Source organism: Gopherus evgoodei, chromosome 8 (assembly GCF_007399415.2).
Source record: "Gopherus evgoodei ecotype Sinaloan lineage chromosome 8, rGopEvg1_v1.p, whole genome shotgun sequence".
Taxonomy (NCBI): domain Eukaryota; kingdom Metazoa; phylum Chordata; order Testudines; family Testudinidae; genus Gopherus; species Gopherus evgoodei.
Window position 1 is genome coordinate 38,630,179 of NC_044329.1, and position 24,255 is coordinate 38,654,433.

At 46.8% G+C, this 24,255-nt stretch overlaps 2 protein-coding genes across 2 annotated transcripts in view; both read left to right on the plus strand.

Annotated features, from left to right (window-relative positions):
- LOC115655811 (protocadherin beta-16-like) overlaps positions 1-24,255 on the plus strand; it is a 63,565-nt gene that overhangs the window by 22,445 nt on the left and 16,865 nt on the right.
- LOC115655810 (protocadherin beta-16-like) overlaps positions 5,744-24,255 on the plus strand; it is a 36,367-nt gene continuing 17,855 nt past the window's right edge. Inside the window, exon 1 of the mRNA XM_030571691.1 lies at positions 5,744-8,359. Coding sequence (XP_030427551.1) covers positions 5,885-8,359 — 2,475 coding nt within the window. The 5' untranslated portion in view covers positions 5,744-5,884. The remainder of the gene's footprint in view (positions 8,360-24,255) is intronic.

Here is a 24,255-nt window from a genome sequence, read left to right on the forward strand (position 1 = left end):
GGGCTGAGTTCCATCAGCCCCCCCCCCCTTTTCATGTCTAAAAAAAAGATTATGTACTGCCTGGACTATCATAGCAGTGGGATGCTGGGCTCCTCTCCCCTGCACCGTTTAATGTCCTGCCTCGACTATCATAGCAGCTGGAGGCTGCCTCCCCCTCATTTTATCTCACTAAAAACTCAAGTGTTTCTAATTCCTGCATTCTTTATTACTTCATCACACAAATGGGGGGGGACACTGCAATGGTAGCCCAGGAGGGTTGGGGGAGGAGGGAAGCAATGGGTGGGGTTGTTGCAGGGGCACCTCATAGAATGGCATGTAGCTCATCATTTCTGCGGGATCTGACACGGAACAGCTGTGCTCTCTGGTACACTGCTTCTCTAGCACACTTCCCCATATTCTAGACAGGACTGACTCTATTTTTAGATAAAACATAAAGGAGGAAATGACCCCAGGGGGTTATTCCCATTTTTGTTTATGTGCCCCCAGGTGACCTCAGCCAGGGGTACCCATAGCAGCAGCAGACAGTACAGAGCGACTGATAACCATCATCTCATCGGCAATTTACAATAGCACAGCAGATGGTACAGAATGACTGGTAACCATCTCTGCTATCTTGCGAAGACAAATGAATGCTGCTGTGTAGCGCTGCAGTACCACCTCTGTCAGCGGCATCCAGTACACATACGGTGACAGTGAGAAAAGGCAAAACGGTCTCCATTGTTGCCATGCTATGGCGTCTGCCAGGGCAATCCAGGGAAAAAGGGCGCAAAATGATTGTCTGCCATTGCTTTCACGGAGGAAGGAATGAGTGATGACATTTACCCAGAATCATCCACGACACTTTTTTTGCACCATCATGCATTGGGATCTCAGCCCAGAATTCCAATGGGCGCGGAGACTGTAGGAACTAGGGGATAGCTACGGGATAACTACCCACAGTGCAACACTCCAGAAATCGACGCAAGCCTTGGACCATGGACGCACACCACTGAATTAATGTGTTTAGTGTGGCCGCGTGCACTCGACTTTATACAATCTGTTTTACAAAACTGGTTTATGTAAAATCAGAATAATCCCGTAGTGTAGACATACCCTGTAATCCTTCCCAACGAGGGGAGTAGCGCTGAAATCAGTATTGCCATGTCGGATTAGGGTTAGTGTGGCCGCAAATCGACAGTATTGGCCTCTGGGCGCTATCCCACAGTGCACCATTGTGACCACTCTGGAGAACAATCTGAACTCTGATGCACTGGCCAGGTAGAAAAGAATAGCCCCGCAAACTTTTGAATTTCATTTCCTCTTTGCCCAGCGTGGAGAGCTGATCAGCACAGGTGACCACACAGTGCTCATCAGCACAGGTAAACATGCAGTCTGAGAATCAAAAAAAGAGCTCCTGCATGGACCGTAAGGGAGATACTGGACCTGATCGCTATATGGGGAGATGATTGCGTGCTAACAGAACTCCGTTCCAAAAGATGAAATGAAAAAAAATTTGAAAAAATCTCCAAGGCCATGATGGAGAGAGGCCATACCACGGACTAGGGGCGGCTCTAGGTATTTTGCTGCCCCAAGCACGCCAGGCAGGCTGCCTTCAGCAGCTTGCCTGCGGGAGGTCCCTGGTCCCACGAATTCGGCAGCTCGCCTGCGGGAGGTCCACGAAAGCCAGGTCACCAGCGAACCCTCTGCAGGCATGTCGCCGAAGGCAACCAGTCTGACGCCCTCGCGGCGACTGGCAGAGTGCCCCCCATGGCTTTCCGCCCTAGGCACGCGCTTGGCATGCTGGTGCCTGGAGCCGTCCCTGCCAGGGACTCAGTACAGTGCCGTGTGAAAGTTAAGAAGCTCAGACAAGCCTACCGGAAAACCAAAGAAGCAAACGGAAGGTCCAGGGCAGGGCCGCAGACATGCTGCTTCTACGCTGAGCTGCATGCAATTCTAGAGGGGTCTGCCACCACTACCCAACCCCTGACTGTGGATTCTGAGGTGGGGATAATCTTAGCCATGCCTGAGGATTCTGCGGACAGGGAAGATGAGGAGGAGGAGGAAGAGGAGGATGAGCTTGCAGAGAGCACACAGCAGTCTGTACTCTTCCACAGCCAGGACCTTTTTCTGAGCCTAACGGAATTACCCTCCCAGCCTTCCCAAGGCAGTATCCCAGACAATGAAGCCATGGAAGGGACCTCTGGTGAGTGTACCTTTGTAAATATAAAACATGGTTTAAAAGCAAGCTTTTTTTAATGATTAATTTGCCCTGAGGACTTGGGATGCATTCGCAGCCTGTACAGCTATTGGAAAAGTTTGTTAACGTGTCTGGGGATGGAACAGAAATCCTCCAGGGACACCTCCATGAAGCTCTCCTGGAGGTACTCCAAAAGCCTTTGCAGAAGGTTTCTGGGCAGCGCAGCCTTATTCCGTTCTCCATGGTAGGACACTTGACCACGCCATGCATGTAGCAAGTAATCTGGTATCATTGCATGACAAAGCCTGGCAGCGTATGGTCCTGGTGTTTGCTGGCATTCAAGCAACATTTGTTCTTTATCTCGCTGTGTTATCCTCAGGAGAGTGATATCGTTCATGGTAACCTGGCTGAAATACGGGAATTTAATTAAGGGGACAGAGGTGGCCATTCCTACTGGATTGTTTGTCTGTGGCAAAAAAAAAAAATCCTTCCCTTAGCCAAGTGGTGGGGGGGAGGGGGCGATTGACTCTGAGCTTTTTCGTGTTTGGCTAGCAGGGATCTTCCCTGATACCAGCCACGTGGTGGGGGGATGGGTAATGCGATCATCTCAGAGAATTGGATGGGGGGAGTGGGTTGGTTTCTGCTGCTGCACGTTAACAGGAAAAACGCAGCACTCAACGGACTGCTTGGTATTTGGGAAAGGAGGGCACTGAGTATATGAAGGCTGCAGAAGCCAAAAGACAGTGGCTTACCATGGCTGCATGCAAGCCGAATTCTGTTGCCCGGACCTGCGTCTGTGATCTCTAACACCAAAGCCACAGTTACTCAATATTAAGATGCAAGATGCGACCTTGTACTGAAATCACATGTGCTATGTAAGAGGAATAGTGTTGTTCACCGTGAAAGAGTATAACTATTGTTCTGTAAAATGTATCTTTTAAAATACTTCTCTCCCTTTTTTCCCTCCCTCCCTGCAGCTGCAAATTTTTCAAGCCTCCCTCCTCCGTCTCGAAGGGTATCTCAGATAAGGCGGCAGAAAAAAAGGACACGAGACGAAATGTTCTCGGAAATCATGGAAGTGACCCGCATGAAAGAGCTCATCTGAATGAGTGGAAGAACATAGTATCAAATTACAAGAAAGATGCCAGTGAACGTGAGGATAGGAGGGACGCTCGAGATGAGAGGTGGTGGCAGGAAGATCAGAGGTGTCGGCAGGAAGATGAGTGGTGGCAGGATGCCACTCTGGGGCTGCTGCGTGATCATACTGACATGCTCCAGCATCTGGTGGAGCTTCAAGAACAGCAGCAGGATCACAGAGTGCCGCTGCAGCCCCTGTATAACCACCCTCCCCCCTCACCATGTTCCATAGCCTCCTCACCCAGACATGTAAGAACGCGTGCGGGTAGTCTCCGTGCACTCGCCCACTCCACCCCAGTGGACAGCCCAACCAAAAAGTTGTCATTATTTTGAAAAAATGTTAGTGGCCTTTTCCTTCCCTCCTATCCCCCTCCCAAACCCCACCAGTGCTAACTTGTCAGTTCTCTCCCTCTTTTTATAATGAATTAATAAAGAATACATGATTTGTAAACGATAGTGACTTTATTACCTTAAAAAGCAAGCTGTAATTGAAAGGGGAGGGTGGGTTGCTTACAGAGAATGAGTCAATCAAGGGGGCAGGTTTTCATCAAGGAGAAACAAACACAACAGTCACACCGTACCCCGGCCCATGATGAAACTGGTTTTCAAAGCATCTCTGATGCGTACCACTTCCTGGTGTGCTCTTCTAATCGTCCTGGTGTCTGGCTGCACGTAATCAGTGGCCAGGTGATTTGCCTCAGCCTCCCACCCACCATAAAGGTCTCCCCCTTACTCTCACAGAGATTGTGGAGCACACAGCAAGCAACAATAATAATTGGGATATTGGTTTGGCTGAGGTCTGAGGAGTCAGTAATATGCGCCAGCGTCCCTTTAAACATCCAAATGCGCATTCTGCCACCATTCTGCACTTGCTCAGCATGTAGTTGAACAGCTCCTGACTACTGTCCAGGCTGCCTGTGTATGGCTTCATGAGCCATGGCATCAAGGGGTAGGCTGGGTCACCCAGGGTAACTACAGGCATTTCAACATCCCCAACTGTTATTTTCTGGTCTGGAAAGTAATTCCCTTGCTGCAGACGTTTAAACAGAGTAGTGTTCCTGAAGATGCGAGCGTCATGAACCCTTCCCAGCCATCCCACGTTGATGTTGGTGAAATGTCCCTTGTGATCCACCAGTGCTTGCAGCACCATGAAAAAGTACCCCTTTTGGTTTATGTACTGGGTGCCCTGGTGCTCCAGTGCCAAGATAGGGATATAGGTTCCCTCTATTGCCCCATCACAGTTAGGGAATCCCATTGCAGGAAAGCCATCCACTATGACCTGCACATTTCCCAGAGTCACTACCTTCTGTAGCAGCAGCTTAGTGATTGCTTTGGCTACTTGCATCACAGCAGCCCCCAAAGTAGATTTGCCCACTCCAAATTGATTCCTGACTGACTGGTAGCTGTCTGGCATTGCAAGCTTCCAGAGGGTTATCACCACTCGCTTCTTAACTGTGAGGGCTGCTCTCATCTTGGTATTCTGGCATTTCAGGGCAGGGGAAAGCAAGTCACAAAGTTCCATGAACCTGCCCCATTACCAGCATGATCTCCAAAGCGCACGGGCCCGTGGTTTTAGAGAATTCTGTGTCTATGTCCTTATCACTCTGGTCACTGTGCTGCCATAGCCGCTGCCTCCTCACCTGGTTTTACAGGTCCTGGTTCAGCATAGACTGCACGAGAATGCATGAGGTGTTTACAACGTCCATGACTGCTGTCGTGAGCTAAGCAGGCTCCATGCTTGCTGTGGTATGGCGTCTGCACAATTCACCCAGGAAAAAAGGTGCAAACCTGTTGTCTGCCTTTGCTTTCATGGAGGGAGGAGTGAGGCTGTACCCAGAACCATCCGCGACAATGTTTTTTACCCCATCATGCACTGGGATCTCAACCCAGAATTCCAATGGGCGAGATAGACTGTGGGAACTATGGTATAGCAACCCACAGTGCAATGCTCCGGAAATTGACGCTAGCCTCACTACATGGACGCACACTGCCGAATTAATGTGCTTAGTGTGGACGCGTGCACCCGACGTTATACAATCTGTCTCCAGATTCCGGTTTCTGTGAAATCAGAATAATCTTGTGGTGTAGACATACCGTTTGTTAGGTGTGAAAAATAAAAGTATTGGAGTGTGAGAGAAGAAACTGTAGTGTGGAAGGATCACAATTCAATTGACTATTATATAATTTTCCAACTCTCTATCTCCTCCAATCAGTAATAATCTACCTTAATATACCACAGTGTGAAATTTTATAACCACAATTTGTACTTAATAGAGAAAACTTTGTTGTGCTGTTAATAACTGCACATAGTAAGTTTAAAATGTAACGTTGGGATGTCTTATTTTAGCTGAACCACAAGGTGGCGATATTAGCAAAGAAGGTGCTGAAAATGCATCTTTTTGGACTCCGTCGGCACTCACTGGAAACTGCACTCAGACGTTTGGATCCAGACGGCAACGGGTCTGCGCCGGGAACAGGTGACAAAGGATTACAGGGAAAGGGCGGCTGGAATAATTACAAATAAAGTCAATATTGGCGGACAAATCGTTTTCCCTCTAGCACAACATATGAATGGCTGCAGCATCTTTGCGGGGAGGCCTGTGTTTCAGATCTGACCCGGGAATGGCCGGCAGAATAGAGAATCGCTCCAGGAAAAGGCAAGTTCTGTCTTTCTTTCTGTGTCTGTGTGTGTCCCTGGGGTCGTGTGAGGCGATCCGCTATTCTGTGCCTGAAGAGAAGAAAAGCGGGTCCCTAGTTGCTAATATTGCAAAGGATTTGAAACTGGATGCAGGAAAATTTTCTAGTCGCAGTGCCCGGCTGATTTCTAAAAGCAGCAAGCAATATTTTGAGCTGAACACACGCTCCGGCGATGTGATAATAAAGGAGAAAATAGACCGTGAGGATCTGTGCGGACAGAGAGATCCGTGTTTTCTGCAATTCGAAATTGTGTTGGAAAATCCATTGCAGCTGTATAAAACGGAGGTGCAGATAGATGATGTGAATGACAATTCCCCTAAATTCTCTACAAATGAATTTATTTTAAGAATGCCTGAACAGATCCCCATAAACACCCGCTTCCCCTTGGAAAGGGCCCAAGATTCAGACGTAGGAACAAACGGCATCCAGAGTTACGCAATCAGCTCCAATGAGCACTTCAGCCTGGATGTGCTTTCCCGGGGGGACGGCAGTAAATACGCGGAGCTGGTATTAGAGAAACAGTTAGATCGGGAGGAGCAGGCGCAGTTGATGCTGATTCTCACAGCTGCCGATGGGGGCCTGCCACAGAGAACCGGCACAGCCCGAATAGGTGTTATTGTGCTGGACAACAACGATAACTTCCCACAGTTTAGTCAGTCGGTGTACAAGGTGCAGTTAATGGAAAATAGTCCTAAAGGTACTTTGGTCACGAAGGTTGAAGCCAGTGATTTGGATCAAGGTTCAAATGCAGAAATCACCTATTCATTCAGGCAGGTGCCTGACAAAGTCCTCAAGTTATTTCAGCTAAATCCGATCACTGGCGAAATCACTGTTTTGGAGATAATTGATTTTGAAGACGCAGCAATGTATGAAATAGAAATTCAGGCCACGGATGGCGGCGGTTTATCTGCGCATTGCAAAGTCATGGTGAAAATCGAGGATATGAATGACAACGCCCCGGAAGTGACGCTGACATCCCTCACCAGCACCATACCCGAGGACTCGTCCCCTGAGACAGTGGTGGCCCTGTTCAGTGTGAGCGACCGAGACTCCGGGGACAATGGCAGAACACTCTGCTCCATTCAGGACAATGTCCCATTTGCTTTAAAATCGACTCTGAAGGATTATTACGAGCTTGTTACACAAAAGCCCCTGGACCGAGAGAAAGTGCCTGAGTATAACATAACCATCACAGCCACAGACCGGGGCACTCCCAGGCTCACCTCCGTGAGGGTCATCCGAGTTCAGCTATCGGATATTAATGACAACCCCCCTGTATTTAATGAAAGTTCATACGTCATGTACCTGAAGGAGAACAACCCCCCGGGCCTGTTGATTGGAACTGTCAGTGCTGCTGACCTAGACATAGAGCAGAATGCCAAAGTGACGTATTCGGCATTGCCTGTCAACATCAGTGACCTCCCCTTCTCCTCCTCCATCTCCATAAACTCCGAGAACGGGAAGGTGTACGCGCTGCAGTCTCTGGATTATGAGCAAAGGAGGGATTTCCAGGTTACAGTGAGAGCTGCAGATGGCGGGTCCCCGCCACTGAGCTCTGAAGTCATTGTCCGAGTTGTGATAATTGACCAAAATGACAACGCCCCCTTCATTTTATACCCTCTGCAGAACAACAGCGCCCCAGCTAATGACCTGGTTCCCAGATCGGCGGAGGCGGGTTACGTGGTGACGAAGGTGGTGGCTGTGGATGGAGATTCGGGTCAGAATTCTTGGCTTTCCTACCAGCTGCTCAAGGCCACAGACCCAAGTCTCTTCGCTGTGGGGCTCCAAACCGGGGAAGTAAAAACCAGCAGGCCTATAACGAGCCCGGACTCTGTTAAACAGAAACTTATCGTCCTGGTTAAAGACAACGGAGAGCCGGCCAGATCCACCACCTCGACGCTTAATGTGCTTCTGGTGGATGGGTTTTCAGACACCTACATGCAGTTACTGGATGTACCACAAGAGGAGGAGCAGCAGGACACATTAACCCTGTATCTAGTCATTTCTTTGTCTTTCATTTCATTCCTTTTTCTGTTTTTTGTGGTAACAATTGTCGCCATCCGGCTGTGCAAGACAAGGCAGTGCCGAGATCAGTATGTCCCATCGTCCAGGAACTTTTACAGTGACCACAACTTCCCCACAAATCCTGCGGAGACGAGCGGCACTGGGACTCTGCCTCAATCTTATTGTTATGAGGTTTGCTTGACAACTGGGTCTGGTACCAGCGAATTTAAATTTCTCAGGCCGCTGGTACCATCTCTACCAGTTGATCCCATCGCTGCAGGACAGTCCATACTTGACTGTCAGATTAACTCTCAACTAAAAGGGGAGAAAGGATCGGTGAGAGAGGTGAGTGCTTATTTCACTCCATTTCCAGTGATACATTTTTTGAATATATCTGTTTCTACATCTCTGAAAATTACTTAGAAGGGAATCACAGAACCATGAATGTGAAATCCTGCTCTCTCTAGTAGTAGGAAGAGAGTGGCACTCGGGGGAGAGCCAGCTCTTGCTGCAGGGGTAAGAGGGTGAGAGACTGCTATGCTGTGCAGAGCAGGTGGATGATGTGGGTGGGGGGTTCATTCTCTCTTCTCCTTCCTCAAGGGGTTTGCTCAGGCTCCTGCCTGAACTTTAAGAGACAGTATGCCAACATATTCTTTCCCAACACACACACACTTGCTGTCACACACTCTCCTCCTGCTTCCTCCCCTCCTCCACACTTCAGTTGAAAAGTGGTTGATAATCTAGTAAAGGGTGCCCATGGAACAATGAGGTTAAAACATGCATCATGTAAATTGTATGTACTCCATGGGGCAATGCAAACTCTTCACAAAGCACTCTGAGGCCAGTTGCAGGGTGGGATAGCTTGCTACCCAAGTGCACTGCTCCCTGTGTCCATGCGAGAGCTGCTACTGTGGATGTGCTCTGCTGACACAAGAAGCATAGGGTGGACATGCAACAACTGTTTAATTAAAGTGGCATAACTTTTTGCACAAAACTGTCTTGTAGACAAGGCCTAAGAGTTCCTTCATAAATGTCTAGTTTTGAAGGGATCTTTTTTCAGTAGTTTATTCATCTTTTCCACTTGTATGATGTTCAAGCCAATATATCTGTATTTAAGTACTTTTCTTTATGTACTCCTATGCTATTTTCCTCTCTAAAATCATTTATCAAACTGTAATACTGGTCTCTGTGCAGCATCTGTGATCTCTGCCAAGCAAGGCTGAAGCGTCTCAAGGGAAATTTAAAAAGTAATTGTTTATGTATTTGTCAAGAACTCAATAGCAGCGGAACTATGTGACCTGGATAGAGCTCTCTGCAGAACACTCTGTGGAATCTGAAATGTTACAAGTAATGTATGTCTGCCCTTGCTTCTTCAGTAGTGTTTTCAGACGGTGAGACTCTGAGGTGCGAGTTGCCGGGCTTCTGCGCGAATGTGACATGACAGAGATCAGGGAAACGTTAAAGTAAAATAGACCTACTTAAGGAAATGTAAACTTTGCTTTATTTTCCCATCAACCCCTTTGCAATTAGAGTAGCCAGCAGTGGCTGCGGTTTCACAGTAGGAGGTACTTGTAGAAAGAGGAAGCAATATTTACTTAAATGCTATGAAATCACCATCATTTACAGCTTCTGGAGTTTATGAACACATAGCAATCAACACTGATGTGAAAGACCCCTATTACATGCATACCGGTGACATAGTGACAGCTGATGGCATCAACAGGATTTTTGCTGGCAGGAAATCATTGTCCAGGTTGTTAGTATTTGATTAAACGGCCCCTTTATTTTATACCGTCTTCAGAACAGCACTTCTCCATTTAATTACCTGGTTCGCATTGCAACGAAAGCTGGCTACCTTGTGACCAAGGTGGTGACTGTAAATGAAGACTGCTCAGAATTCTTGTCTTTCCTACCAATTGCGAAAGGCCACTGATATAGGTCTCTTCACTGTCGGACTGAAAATGGTGAAGAGAAATCACAATACCAGTTATGGAGCGAGACTCAGTTTAAGCAAAACCTAGATGTCATTCTTAAATAGATACTTGCCCCAGTCCACTTCTGTGATGCAAAATGTACTGCTGTTGGATGGGTTTTCAGATGCATATATGCAATTTAGTGAGATAACTACGGAAGAAAAATGTGATGGGATCTTGAGTATATACACCTTTACCTCGTTATAACAGGAGCCAAAAATCGTACTGCGTTATAGGTGAAACCGCATTATATCGAACTTGCTTTGATTCACAGGAGTGCACAGTCCTGCCCCCCGCCAGCACCGCTTTACTGCGTAATATACAAATTTGTGTTATACCTGGTCCCGTTATATCAAGGTACAGGTGTGTTATCCGTCCAGACTAACCCGCGGCATCGGCGGGCTAAAATCGATTGCTCGGGGATCAATATATTGCGTCTAATCTGGACGCAATGTATCGATCCCCGAGCGCGCTTACATCGATTCCAGAACTCCATCAACCCGAACGGAGTTCCGGAATCGACATGGAGAGCCGCGGACATCGATGCCGCGCCGTCTGGATGGGTGAGTACCTCGATTTTAGAAATTCGACTTCATCTACATTATTCACGTAGCTGAAGTTGCGTATCTAAAATCGATTTTAATACCCTAGTCTGGACGTGGCCTTTGGCTTCAATTCCGTTGTTTTACTTGTTTCTGCTGTGGCCTGTAATGCCATAAAATATGTAAGATAAGAGAATGAGGAGAAATACACTGACCTGCTTCTTCCAATTGCCACAGGAGACACATTTTTTTCGAATGATTGTGTAGAAGCCAGGACTGGATCCCTTCCCCGCAGTTACCTATATGATGTTTGCTTAACAAGTAGGTCCATCGGCAGCAAGGGAACCATAGGATTTAGAGATTTCCAGGATATCGCTAATCTCGTGGATGAAAGAGAAGCGATAGGACAGGGGATCGACTTGTAGTAACTTCTTTTCTGAGTTAGCTGTGAACAATAAAAGTATTGGGGTGTGAGAGAAGAAACTGTGGTGTGGATGCATCACAATTCAATTGACTATTATATAATTTTGCATCTCTCACTCTCCTCCAATCGGTAATAATCTACCTTAATATTCCACAGTGTTTACTGTGAAATTTTGTAACCACAATTTGTATTTAATAGAGAAATCTTTGCTATGCAGTTAGTAACTGCACGTAGGGCAAGTTTAAAATGTAAACATGGGATGTCTTATTTTCGCTGAACCACAAGGTGGCAATATTAGCAAAGACGGTGCTGAAAATGTAGTTTATTGGACTCCATCGGCACACAGTGGAAGCTGCACTCGGACATCGGAATCCAGACGGCAACGGGTCTGCGCCGAGAACGAGTGACAAAGGATTGCAGGGAAAGGGCGGCTGGAATAATTACAAATAAAGTCAATATTGGCGGACAAATCGTTTTTCCTCTAGCACAACATATGAATGGCTGCAGCAGCTTTGCAGAGAGGCCTGTGTTTCAGATCTGACCCGGGAATGGCTGGCGGAATGGAGAATCGCTCCAGGAAAAGGCAAGTTCTGTCTTTCTTTCTATGTCTGTCTGTGTCCCTGGGCGCGTGTGAGACGATCCGCTATTCTGTGCCCGAAGAAAAAAAAAGCGGGTCCCTAGTTGCTAATATTGCAAAGGATTTGAAACTGGATGTAGGGAAATTGTCTGGTCGCAATGCCCGGCTGATTTCTAAAAGCAGCAAGCAATATTTTGAGCTGAACAGAAGCTCCGGGGATGTGATAATAAAGGAGAAAATAGACCGTGAGGATCTGTGCGGACAGAGGGACCCGTGTTTTCTGCAATTCGAAATTGTGCTGGAAAATCCACTGCAGCTGTACCGAATAGAGGTGCAAATAGATGATGTGAATGACAATTCCCCTAAATTCTCTAAAAATGAATTCGTTTTAAAAATACCTGAACCGTTCCCCGTAAATAGCCGCTTCCCCTTGGAAAGGGCCCAAGATTCAGACATAGGAACAAACGGTATCCAGAGTTATGCAATCAGCTCCAATGAGCACTTCAGCCTGGATGTGCTTTCCCGGGGGGACGGCAGTAAATACGCGGAGCTGGTATTAGAGAAACAATTAGATCGAGAGAAGCAGGCGCAGTTGATGCTGATTCTCGCAGCCGCCGATGGGGGCCTGCCACAGAGAACAGGCACAGCCCGAGTACGCGTTAATGTGCTGGATAGCAACGATAACTTCCCGCAGTTTAGTCAGTCGGTATACAAGGTGCAGTTAATGGAAAATAGTCCGAGGGACACTTTGGTCACTAAGGTTGAAGCCAGTGATTTGGATCAAGGTTTAAATGCAGAAATCACCTATTCATTCGGGCAGGTGCCTGACAGAGTCCTCAAGTTATTTCAGCTAAATCCGTTCACTGGCGAAATCACTGTTTTGGGGATAATTGATTTTGAGGACGCAGCAATGTATGAAATAGAAATTCAGGCAATAGATGGCGGGGGTTTATATGCGCACTGCAAAGTCATGGTGGAAATCGAGGACATGAATGACAACGCCCCGGAAGTGACGCTGACATCCCTCACCAGCACCATACCCGAGGACTCGTCCCCTGAGACAGTGGTGGCCCTGTTCAGTGTGAGCGACCGAGACTCCGGGGACAATGGCAGAACGCTCTGCTCCATTCAGGACAATGTCCCATTTGCTTTAAAATCGACTCTGAAGAATTATTACGAGCTTGTTACACAAAAGCCCCTGGACCGAGAGAAAGTGCCTGAGTATAACATGACCATCACAGCCACAGACCGGGGCACTCCGAGGCTCACCTCCGTGAGGATCATCCGAGTTCAGCTATCGGATATTAATGACAACCCCCCTGTATTTAATGAAAGCTCGTACGTCATGTACCTGAAGGAGAACAACCCCCCGGGCCTGTTGATTGGAACTGTCCATGCTGCTGACCTAGACACAGAGCAGAATGCCAAAGTGACGTATTCGGCATTGCCTGGCAACATCAGTGACTTCCCCTTCCCCTCCTCCATCTCCATAAACTCCGAGAACGGGCAGGTGTACGCGCTGCAGTCTCTGGATTATGAGCAAAGGAGGGATTTCCAGGTTACAGTGAGAGCTGCAGATGGCGGGTCTCCGCCACTGAGCTCTGAAGTCATTTTCCGAGTTGTGATAATTGACGAAAATGACAACGCCCCTTTCATTTTATACCCTCTGCAGAACAGCAGCTCCCCCGCTAATGACCTGGTTCCCAGATCGGCGGAGGCGGGTTACCTGGTGACGAAGGTGGTGGCTGTGGATGGAGATTCCGGTCAGAATTCTTGGCTTTCCTACCAGCTGCTCAAGGCCACAGACCCAAGTCTCTTCGCTGTGGGGCTCCAAACCGGAGAAGTAAAAACCAGCCGGCCTATAGCGAGCCCGGACTCTGTGAAACAGAAACTTGTCGTTCTGGTTAGAGATAACGGAGAGCCGGCCAGATCCACCACCTCGACGCTTAATGTGCTTCTGGTGGATGGGTTTTCAGACGCCTACATGCAGTTACTGGATGTACCACAAGAGGAGGAGCAGCAGGACACGTTAACCCTGTATCTAGTCATTTCCTTGTCTTTCATTTCATTCCTTTTTCTGGTTTCTGTGGTAACTATTATCTCGATCCGGCTGTACAAAACGAGGCAGTGCCGAAATCCGTATATTCCATCGTCTAGGAACTTTTATAGTGACCGCAACTTCCCCACAAATCCTGCGGAGAGGAGCGGCACTGGGACTCTGCCTCAATCTTATTGTTATGAGGTTTGCTTGACAACTGCGTCTGGTACCAGCGAATTTAAATTTCTCAGGCCTCTGGTACCTTGTCTACCCGTTGACCCCAGCGTTGCAGAAGGGTCCATTCTTGATTCTCAGATTAACTCTCAGCTAAAGGAGGAGAAAGAATCGGTGAGCGAAATGAGTGCTTATTTCATTCCATTTCCATCAATACCTTACTTGAATATTTTTGTTTCTACTGTTATGAAAATTACTTATATTATTTCCAGAAATGTCTAGAGATGTTTTTCTTAGGGAGCCTTTTCTGTAGTTGATTCATGTTTTTTCCACTTGTATGATGTTCAGGCTAAGATATTTGTACTTAATTCCTTTTTATAGACTCATGGACTCATAGACTGGAAGGGACCTCGAGAGGTCATCGAGTCCAGTCCCCTACCCTCATGGCAGGACCAAATACTGTCTAGACCATCCCTAATAGATATTTATCTAACCTACTCTTAAATATCTCCAGAGATGGAGATTCCACAACTTCCCTAGGCAATCTATTCCAGTGTTTAACTACCCTGACAGTTAGGAACTTTTTCCTAATGTCCAACCTAAATCTCCCTTGCTGCAGTTTAAGTCCATTGCTTCTTCTATCATTGGAGGCTAAGGTGAACAAGTTTTCTCCCTCCTCCTGATGACACCCTTTTAGATACCTGTTATGTTCTTTTCCTCTCTAAAAGTCTATTCATCAAAATGTGATATTGGTCTCTGTGCAGACTCTCTGAGCTCTGCAAAGAAAGATTGAAGGTTGACAAAGGAAAATTTAAAAAGTAGTTGTTTATGTATTTATCAAGAACTCAATAATAGCAGAACTATGTAACGTAGAATTATTTTCTGTATGAGGCTCTATGGAATTTGAAATTTTACAGAGAATCTGAGCTTGACCTTGCTTTTTCAGTAGTATTTTCCAAGGTAATCTATATGACGTGCGAGTTGTAGGGTTACTGCATGAAGGTGAAATGACAGAGATCAGGGAAATGTTAAAGTAAAACAGAAGTATCTAAGGGAGGAATTTCCCAACCCCTCCCCTGAATTTCCCCATCATCCCCCTCCACAGTGGTCATTATTTACATGTGGTGTTGCCAATTTAGTCCTTGGTTGGAAATTTGAATTTAAACATTAATACACACTTTAAAAGTATATAAAATATATGATAAAGTACTTGTACCTGAAAAAGCATAAAAGGTTTGAAAAGTATGAAGAAGGACCAGCTTCCTCACACAGCTATTGTTTTTTATGACAGTTTTGGTGCCTTTGTTTCAGTGATGTTGACAAACCTAAGGATTTGAAATTATAATTTGTAAGTAAGGTATGAATGAGTTCTCTTCTGACAGCTAGTGATGAGCCGGTAGGGTGACCAGGGAACCCAATAAAATCCTGGGTGGTTGTCCCGCGTCCTGACTGATCTTTGGTCGGGACACAATTTGTCCCGATATTTCACTTCGCCGGCACACCGGCAGCACAGTTTTGCTCCTCCACCAACAGCGCTTGGCTTTTTTCTCTTTTCCGCCGGCGGATCCTCCCCGGTTCATCCATGTGTCCCAATATTTTCTTCATCTCATCTGGTCACCCTGTTAGCCAGGCTGTGGAGGGTGGAAGGCATCAAGGCAAGACTGTATTTATATGAACACACCTCTTCTGCCTCGGTATCCACCAGACAAGCTGTGTTGCCAAAGTGATCAGATTTGGCTGGTGTTGGGTTATCAATCACTTTTAATGAATGTGGGGCTAATGAAATGTTATCTTTATTGTATGAGTAAAAGGCAGTACAAGTGTTCTTGACCTGTCCTGAGGAGGGTGACCTAAGTGCTTAATTTGTGCCAGGGCTGAGTCCCAGCACATGTAGTCTTGGCAGTCTATAGCTCTGGGACCTATGGACTTGCCTCATCAGTTATGAAAGTAAAAAACTTGCTTGAACCCTGATGCATCTTTCATTACAAATTAAGCACTGGTCACACCCTCAACTGAACTGCATTCGCTGAGCAGAGAGTGTGGATGCCAGATGGGTACGTCTACACTACGGGATTATTCCGATTTTACATAAACCGGTTTTATAAAACAGATTGTATAAAGTCGAGTGCACGCGGCCACACTAAGCACATTAATTCGACGGTGTGCATCCATGGTCCGAGGCTAGCATCGATTTCTGGAGTGTTGCACTGTGGGTAGCTATCCCGTAGCTATCCCATAGTTCCCACAGTCTCCCCCGCCCCTTGGAATTCTGGGTTGAGAGCCCAGTGCCTGATGGGGCAAAAATCACTGTCGCAGGTGGTTCTGGGTATAGCCTCACCCCGCCCTTCGTGAAAGCGGCAGACAACCATTTTGTGCCTTTTTTCCTGGGTGAACTGTGCAAACGCCATAACACAGCAAGCATGGACCCCGCTCAGATCAATACCGCAATAGTGGACATTGTAAACACCTCGTGCATTCTCGTGCAGTCTATGCTGAACCAGGACCTGCAAAGCCAGGCGAGGAGGAGGCGGCGGCTACAGCAGCACGGCGATGAGAGTGATGAGGACATGGACGCAGAATTATCTCAAACCACGGGCCCCTGCACTTTGGAGATCCTGCTGGTAATGAGGCAGGTTCTAGCCATTGAACGCCGATTTTGGGCCCGGGAAACAAGCACAGACTGGTGGGACCGCATAGCTTTGCAGGTGTGGGACGATTCCCAGTGGCTGTGAAACTTCTGCATGTGTAAGGGCACTTTCATGGAACTTTGTGACTGCTTTCCCCTGCCCTGAAACGCCATAATACCAAGATGAGAGCAGCCCTCACAGTGGAGAAGCAAGTGGCAGTAGCCCTCTGGAAGCTTGCAATGCCAGACAGCTACCGGTCAGTCGGGAATCAATTTGGAGTGGGAAAATCTACTGTGGGAGCTGCTGTGATGCAAGTAGCCAAAGCAATCATTAAGCTGCTACTACGAAAGGTTGTGACTCTGGGAAACATGTGGGGGGACAATAGATGGAACCCATATCCCTATCTTGGCACCGGAGCCCCAGGGCACCCAGTACATAAACCAAAAGGGGTACTTTTCCATGGTGCTGCAAGCACTGGTGGATCACAAGGAACGTTTCACCAGCATCCACGCAGGATGGCCAGGAAGGGTTCATGACGCTTGCGTCTTCAGAAGCACTGCTCTGTTTAAACTGCTGCAGCAAGGGAATTACTTCCGAGACCAGAAAATAACAGTTGGGGATGTTGAAATGCCTGTAGTTATCCTGGGGGACCCAGCCTACCCCTTGATGCCGTGGCTCATGAAGCCATACACAGGCAGCCTGGACAAGTGCAGGATGATGGTAGAATGTGCATTTGTCCATTTAAAGGCACGCTGGCGCACATTACTGACTCACTCAGACCTCAGCCAAACCAATGTCCCCTTTGTTATTGCTGCTTGCTGTGTGCTCCACAATCTCTGTGAGAGTAAGGGGGAGACCTTCATGGCAGGGTGGGAGGCTGAGGCAAATCACCTGGCCGCTGATTACGCGCAGCCAGACACAAGGACGATTAGAAGAGCACACCAGGAAGCAGTGCGCATCAGAGAAGCTTTGAAAACGAGTTTCATCACGGGCCAGGGTACGGTGTGACTGCTGTGTTTGTTTCCCCTTCATGAACGCCCCCCCTTTCTTGACTTCTTCCCTGAAAGCAACCCACCCTCCCCCTTTGATTACAGCTTGCTTAATTAAATAAAGTCACTATCATTTAAAAATCATGTATTCTTTATTAAAAGTCATTCCCTGTAAGCAACCCACCCTCCCCCTTCGATTACAGCTTGCTTAAGGAAATAAAGTCTCTATCGTTTAAAAATCATGTATTCATTATTAAAAAGTAATTGTAAAAAGAGGCAGAGAACTGACAAGGTATCCCGGGTGTGGTTTGGGAGGAGCATAGGAGGGAAGGAAAAGACCATTAAATACATTTCAGTGTAATGACAGCCTTTTGGTTGGACTATCCACTGGGGTGGAGTGGGTGGGTGCACGAAGCCTTCCCCCACGTGTTCTTACACATCTGGGTGAGGAAGATATGGAACATGGTGAGTGGTGAGGGTGGTTACACAGGGGCTGCAGCGGCAGTCTGTGACCCCACTGCTCTTCCTGAAGATCCACCAGACATTGGAGGATATCAGTTTGATCACGCAGCCGCTCCAGCATTGCATCCCGCCACCGCTGGTCTTCCTGCCTACACCTCTGATCTTCCTGCTGCCACCTCTCATCTTGAGCGTCTCTCCTATCCTCACGTTCATCCCTCCTATCCTCACGTTGGTCCCTCCTGTCCTCATATTCACTGGCATCTTTCCTGTACTTTGCTACCACGTCCTTCCAGTCATTCAGATAAACTCTTTCATTGTGGGTTACTTCCATGATTTCCAAGAACATTTCGTCTCGCATCTTCTTTTTTCTCCACCTTATCTGAGAGAGCCTTCGGGATGCAGTAGGGAGGCTTGAAAAATGTGCAGCTGCATGAGGGAGGGAAAAAAGGGAGAGAAGTATTTTAAAAGATACATTTTACAGAACAATGGTTAAACTCTTTCACAGTGAACAACACTATTCACCTTACATAGCACATGTGATTTCACTACAAAGTCGCATTTTGCATCTTAATATTGAGTGCCTGCAGCTCTGGTGTTACAGATCTCACAGATGCAGGTCCGGGCATCAGAATTCAGCTTGCATGCGGCCATAGTAAGCCATTGTCTTTTGACTTCTCCAGCCTTCATATACACAGTGCCCCCTGATGCTTCTTCCTGTTAACATGCAGCAGCAGAAGCCAACCCCCCCATCCAGATCTCTAGGATGATTGCTTTACCCCTCCTCCCACCACTTGGCTGGTATCATGGAAGATCACTGCTAATCACCCCACTTTCCACCTCCCACTGCGTGGCTGGTAGCTGGGACGATTCCTGGTAGCCAAACGCAAAAAAGCTTAGCGCTATCCTTCCTCCCCTCCCCCTGCTTGGCTACGTGCAAGGAAGGATTTATTTTAAGCAACAGCCCAGTAGGAAAATGGCCATCTCTGTCCTCTTAATTAAATTCCTGAATTTCAACCAGGTTACCATGAACTATATCACTCTGCTGAGGATAACAGAGCGAGATAAAGAACGGATGTTTCTTGAATGCCAGCAATCACCGGGACCATACGCAGCTATGCTTTGTCATTCAGTGATACCCGATTACTTGCTACATGCATGGCGTGGTAAAGTGTCCTATCATGGTGGAAGGAACAAGGCTGCCTTGCCCAGAAACCTTCTGCAAAGGCTTTTGGAGTACCTCCAGGAGCACTTCATGGAGATGTCCCTGGAGGATTTCCGCTCCATCCCCAGACATGTTAACAAACTTTTCCAGTAACTTTACTGACCGCGAATGCATCCCAAGCCCTCATGGCAAATCAATCATTAAAAAACGCTTGCTTCTAAACCATGTTTTATATTTACAAAGGTACACTCACCAGAGGTCGCTTCCATGGCTTCACTGTCTGGGCTAGTGGCTTGGGAGGGCTGGGAGGGTAATTCTGTCTGAGTCACAAAAAGCTCCCGGCTTTTGGGGCTAACGGAGTGCTGTGTGCTCGCTGCAAGGTCGTCCTCCTCTTCCTCCTCCTCCTCCTCATCTTCCCCCTCTGCAGAATCCTCAGCCATGGTTAAGATTACAACTCCCACCTCAGAGTCCATGGACAGGGGTGGGGTAGTGGTGGCGCAGCCCCCTAAAATTGCATGCAGCTCAGCGTAGAAGCGGCATGTTTTCGGCCCTGACCCGGACCTTCCGTTTGCTGCTTTGGTTTTCTGGTAGGCTTGTCTGAGCTCCTTAACTTTCACTCTGCACTGCACTGAGTCCCTGGTGTGGCCTTTGGCCATCATAGCCTTGGAAATTTTTTCAAATATTTTTTCATTTTGTCTTTTGGAACGGAGTTCTGTTAGCACTGAATCCTCTCCCCATATAGCGATCAGATCCAGTACCTCCCGTGCGGTCCATGCTGGAGCTCTTTTTCGATTCTCAGGAGACTGCATTGCTACCTGTGCTGATGAGCTCTGCGTGGTCACCTGTGCTGATCACAGCTCCATGCTGGCCAAACAGGAAATGAAATTCAAAAGTTTGCGGGGCTTTTCCTGTATACCTGGCCAGTGCATCCGAGTTCAGACTGCTGTCCAGAGTGGTCACAGTGGTGCATAGTGGGATACCGCCCGGAGGCCAATACCATTGATTTGCAGCCACACTAACCCTAATCCGATATGGTAATACTGATTTTAGCGCTACTCCTCTCGTCAGGGAGGAGTACAGAAACCGATTTAAAGAGCCCTTTATATCGATATGAAGGGCCTCGTAGTGTGGACGGGTACAGCGTTAAATTGGTTTAACGCTGCTAAAATCGGTTTAAACGCATAGTGTAGACCAGGCCTCCGTGGAGAAAGGGAGGGGACAGGAGTTTTACTTGGTTGTGTGGGCTGTGCCTAAGCCCTCGTCCAGACTAACCCGTGGCATCGGCGGGTTAAAATCGATTGCTCGGGGATCGATATATCGCGTCTAGTCTGCACGCGGTGTATTGATCCCCGAGCGCGCTTACATCGATTCCGGAACTCCATCAATCCGAACGGAGTTCCGGAATCGACACGGAGAGCCGCGGACATCGGTGCGGCGCCGTCCAGACTGGTGAGTACCTCGATTTTAGAAATTCGACTTCAGCTACGTTATTCTCGTAGCTGAAGCTGCGTATCTAAAATCGATTTTAATTCCTAGTCTGGACGTGGCCTAAGAGTCACAGCATTATTTGACCTGCCCCTTCCCCTGTTTAAAGATAGAGATTTTTAGGCTACATGGAGAGTCTTTTGTGTGTGTGTGTGTTTTTAAGTGACCACTAGAGCTGAAATCACTGATAATCAGGTGTAAGTGCTCAAACCTGCTGTGGGAGAGTGTTTCCCTCGAAGAGACATCTCAGCCTGTACTAGCAGTGAGGTTCCCTTACTGAGAGATGAAATCACTGAGAGCTGAGTGGAATCTCAGGAGACCGATTTGCAGAGGTCACTGTGCCAGGTGGCAGCAGAAGGTGACAGCACAGGGCCATCAGCGACAGATCAGTGAACTCAATGGTGGCACGATGCACAACAGTTGCCATAGTGAGTGACCTGAGTGGTGAGTGGCTGAAGGAAGGACTAGGGTGACAAGATGTCTCGATTTTATAGGGTCAGTCCTGATATTTGGGGCTTTGTCTTATATAGGTGCCTATTACCCCCCACCCCCGTCCCAATTTTTCACACCTGCTTTCTGGTAGCCCTAGGAATGAGCAAGGTGCCTTCTCTCCCCTACCACCCAGAGTGGAGGTGAACTCATGCAAAAGCACCTCTGAACTCTGGGTCTTCTATGACCAAGTACAACTATGAGTGGGGTCAATGGAGGGAGAAAGGAGGAGTACTGTTAAAAGAACATTTGTTTGTTTTAAGCAACAAAGAGTCCTGTGGCACCTTATAGACTAGCAGACGTATAGGAGCATAAGCTTTACTGGGTAAATACCCACTTCGGCCTTGGCTGTACTGGCACTTTACAGTGCTGTAAGTTTCTCGCTCAGGGGTGTGAAAAAAACACACCCCTGAGCTCAGCAATTTACAGCGCTGCAAAGCGCCAGTGTAAACAGTGCCCCAGCGCTGGGAGCGTGGCTCCCAGTGCTGCAAGCTAATCCCCACAGGGAGGTGGAGTACGTGCAGAGCTGGAAGAGCTCTCTCCCAGTGCTGACTCTGCGACCACACTCGCACCTCAAAGTGCTGCCGTGGGAGCGCTCCCGTGGCAGCGCTTTGGAGTTTTGAGTGTAGCCAAGTCAGTCAGACACACGGGTATTCACTCACGAAAGCTTATCCTCCTATATGTTAGTCTATAAGGTGCCACAGGACTCTTTGTTGCTTTTTACAGATCCAGACTAACACGGATACCCCTGTGATCCTTGTTTGTTTTAGTAACTTTGCGCCACAATGCTAGGTTTGTGACTGGGAAACGTACACATTTCATACTAGGCCAAGGTTTTTAAAATGTATTATTTTCCAATGTTGTTATCTCACATCGTTGCTATCTCGAGAGGTCCTTATCTTGGGGAGTTTCTGTACTAAACATTTTTATTATTATACATTATTTTTTTACATAAGAACATAAAAACAGTCATACTGTGTTGGACCAATACTCCATCTAGCCCAGTATCCTGTCTTCCAACTGTGGTCAATGCCAGGTGCTTCAGAGGGAATGAACAGAACAGGAAATAATTGAGTGATTCATCTCCTGTCTCCCACTCCCAGCTTCTGGCAAACAGAGGGTAGGGACATGCACAACATAGTATTGCATCCCTTCCCATCCTGGCTAATAGCTATTGGTGGACCTATCCTCTATAAAGTTATCTAGGTTTTTTTTTTCAACCCTGTTCTAATTTTGGCCTTCACAGCATCACCTGGCAAAATGTTTTACAGGTTGACACTGCTTTGTGTGAAGTACTTCCTTGTGTTTTAAACCTGCTGCCTCTTCATTTCATTGCATGACCCCTAGTTCTTGTATTATGTGAAAGACAAAATAACATTTCCTTATTTGCTTTTTCTAAACCAGTCAAGAATGTATAGACCTCTATTATATGCCCTCTTAGGCATCTCTTTCCAACCTTAAAAATCCCAGTCTGTTCAATGTTTCTTCATATAGAATCTGTTCCTTACCCCTAATTATTTTCGTTACCCTTCTCTGTACCTTTTCCCATTCCAATATATCTTTTTTGAGATGTGGGCAGTATTCAAGATGTGGATGTACCACGAATTTATGTAGTGAAAATGTAGCAGCTTGGTTTGCGAGACCAATCAGCAAAGCCAGTGCTGACAAAACTACGTGAAAAGGCTGCAAAACACCAAGCCTGTGGACTGCATCAACGTGCAGAAAGTCTTATAAGCCAGTCAGCGTCAAAGCCAATTTTATGAATAGCCAGCAGTGGCTGCGGTTTTGATGGGGGGGTACTTATAGAAGGAAGAGGCAATGTTTACTGCTATTCTATAAAATAAACATCATTTATAGGTTCTGGAGTCTATGAATCCGTAGCAATCAATACAGATATGAAAGACCTCTATTATATGCATATATAAGAGCGGCCATACTGTGTCAGAGCAAAGATCCATCGAGCTTAGTATCCTGTCTTCCATCAGTGGTCAATGCCGGTACTCCAGACGGAATGAACAGAACAGGTAATCATCCAGTGATCCGTCCCCGTCACTCATTCACAGCTTCTGGCAAACAGAGGTTGAGGACAACATCCATGCTCATCCTAGCTAATAGCCATGAACCTATCCTCCAGGAACTTATCTAGTTCTTTTTTTTTATGCTGTTCTGCTATTGGCCTTCGCAACATCCTCTAACAAAGAGTTCCACAGGTTGACTGTGTGTTGTGTGAAGAATTTCAAGTAATTCTTCCTTTTGCTTGTTTAAACCCGCTGCCTATTAATTTCATTTGGTGCCTGCATTTCTTGTGTTATGAGAAGTACTAAATAACACCTCCTTACTTGTTTTTTTCACACCATTCATGATATTATAGACCTCAGTCATATCCCCTCCCCTTTATTAGTCTCTTTCCCAAGGTGAAAAGTCCCAGTCTTGCTATCTTCCCTCTGATCTAGTGATATAGCGGCAGCTGAGGGCATCAGTAGGATTTTTACTGCGCAGCAAGTAATTGTTCAAGTAATTTAATTAAAATGACAGTGCCCCTTCATTTTGTGCCTTCTTCAGAACAGCACCTCCCCCGTTTAATGACATGGCTCGCAGAGCGAGGAAGGTAAATTAGTGGCTCTAGACTGAGATTCTGGTCAGAATTCTTGTCTTTCCTACCCACTGCTGAAGGCCGCTGATGCAGATTTATTCACTGTCGATTCCAAAATGCGGAAGAGAAACCACATCCCATTTACAGAGCATGAGTCCTTTACACAAAAGCTAAATATTATTAAAGACAATGGACACCTCCCCAATCCGCTGCTGTGCTGCTAATTCTACTGGTAGTGGAGGATTTTGAGAGGCAGATATGCAATTCAGTGACATAACTACGGAAGAGGAATGTGATGGGATATTAAATATATAAGTTACTTCTCTATGACTTCAATTTAATTTTTTTCTTGTTTCTGTTATGGCCTGTATTGCCATAAAATATATATGATACAAAAATCAGGAGAAAGATACGTTTGCTTCTTCCAATTGCTATGGGAGACTCATTTTGTCGAATAATTGTGTAGCTGCAAGGAGGAGATCCCTTCCCCACAATTACCTAGATGATGTGTGTTTAACCACTGGGTCGATCCTAGATTTACTCTAGGATGCCGAAACAGAAAAGGGAATAATAGATTTAGGGACTGCCAAATTATTGTAACTTCGTAGACGAAAGAGAAGCGATGGGATGTTTGATAGACTTGCAGTAACTTGTTTACTTAGTTAGCTGTGAAGAATAAAAGTATTGATTGGCATGTGAGAAAAGA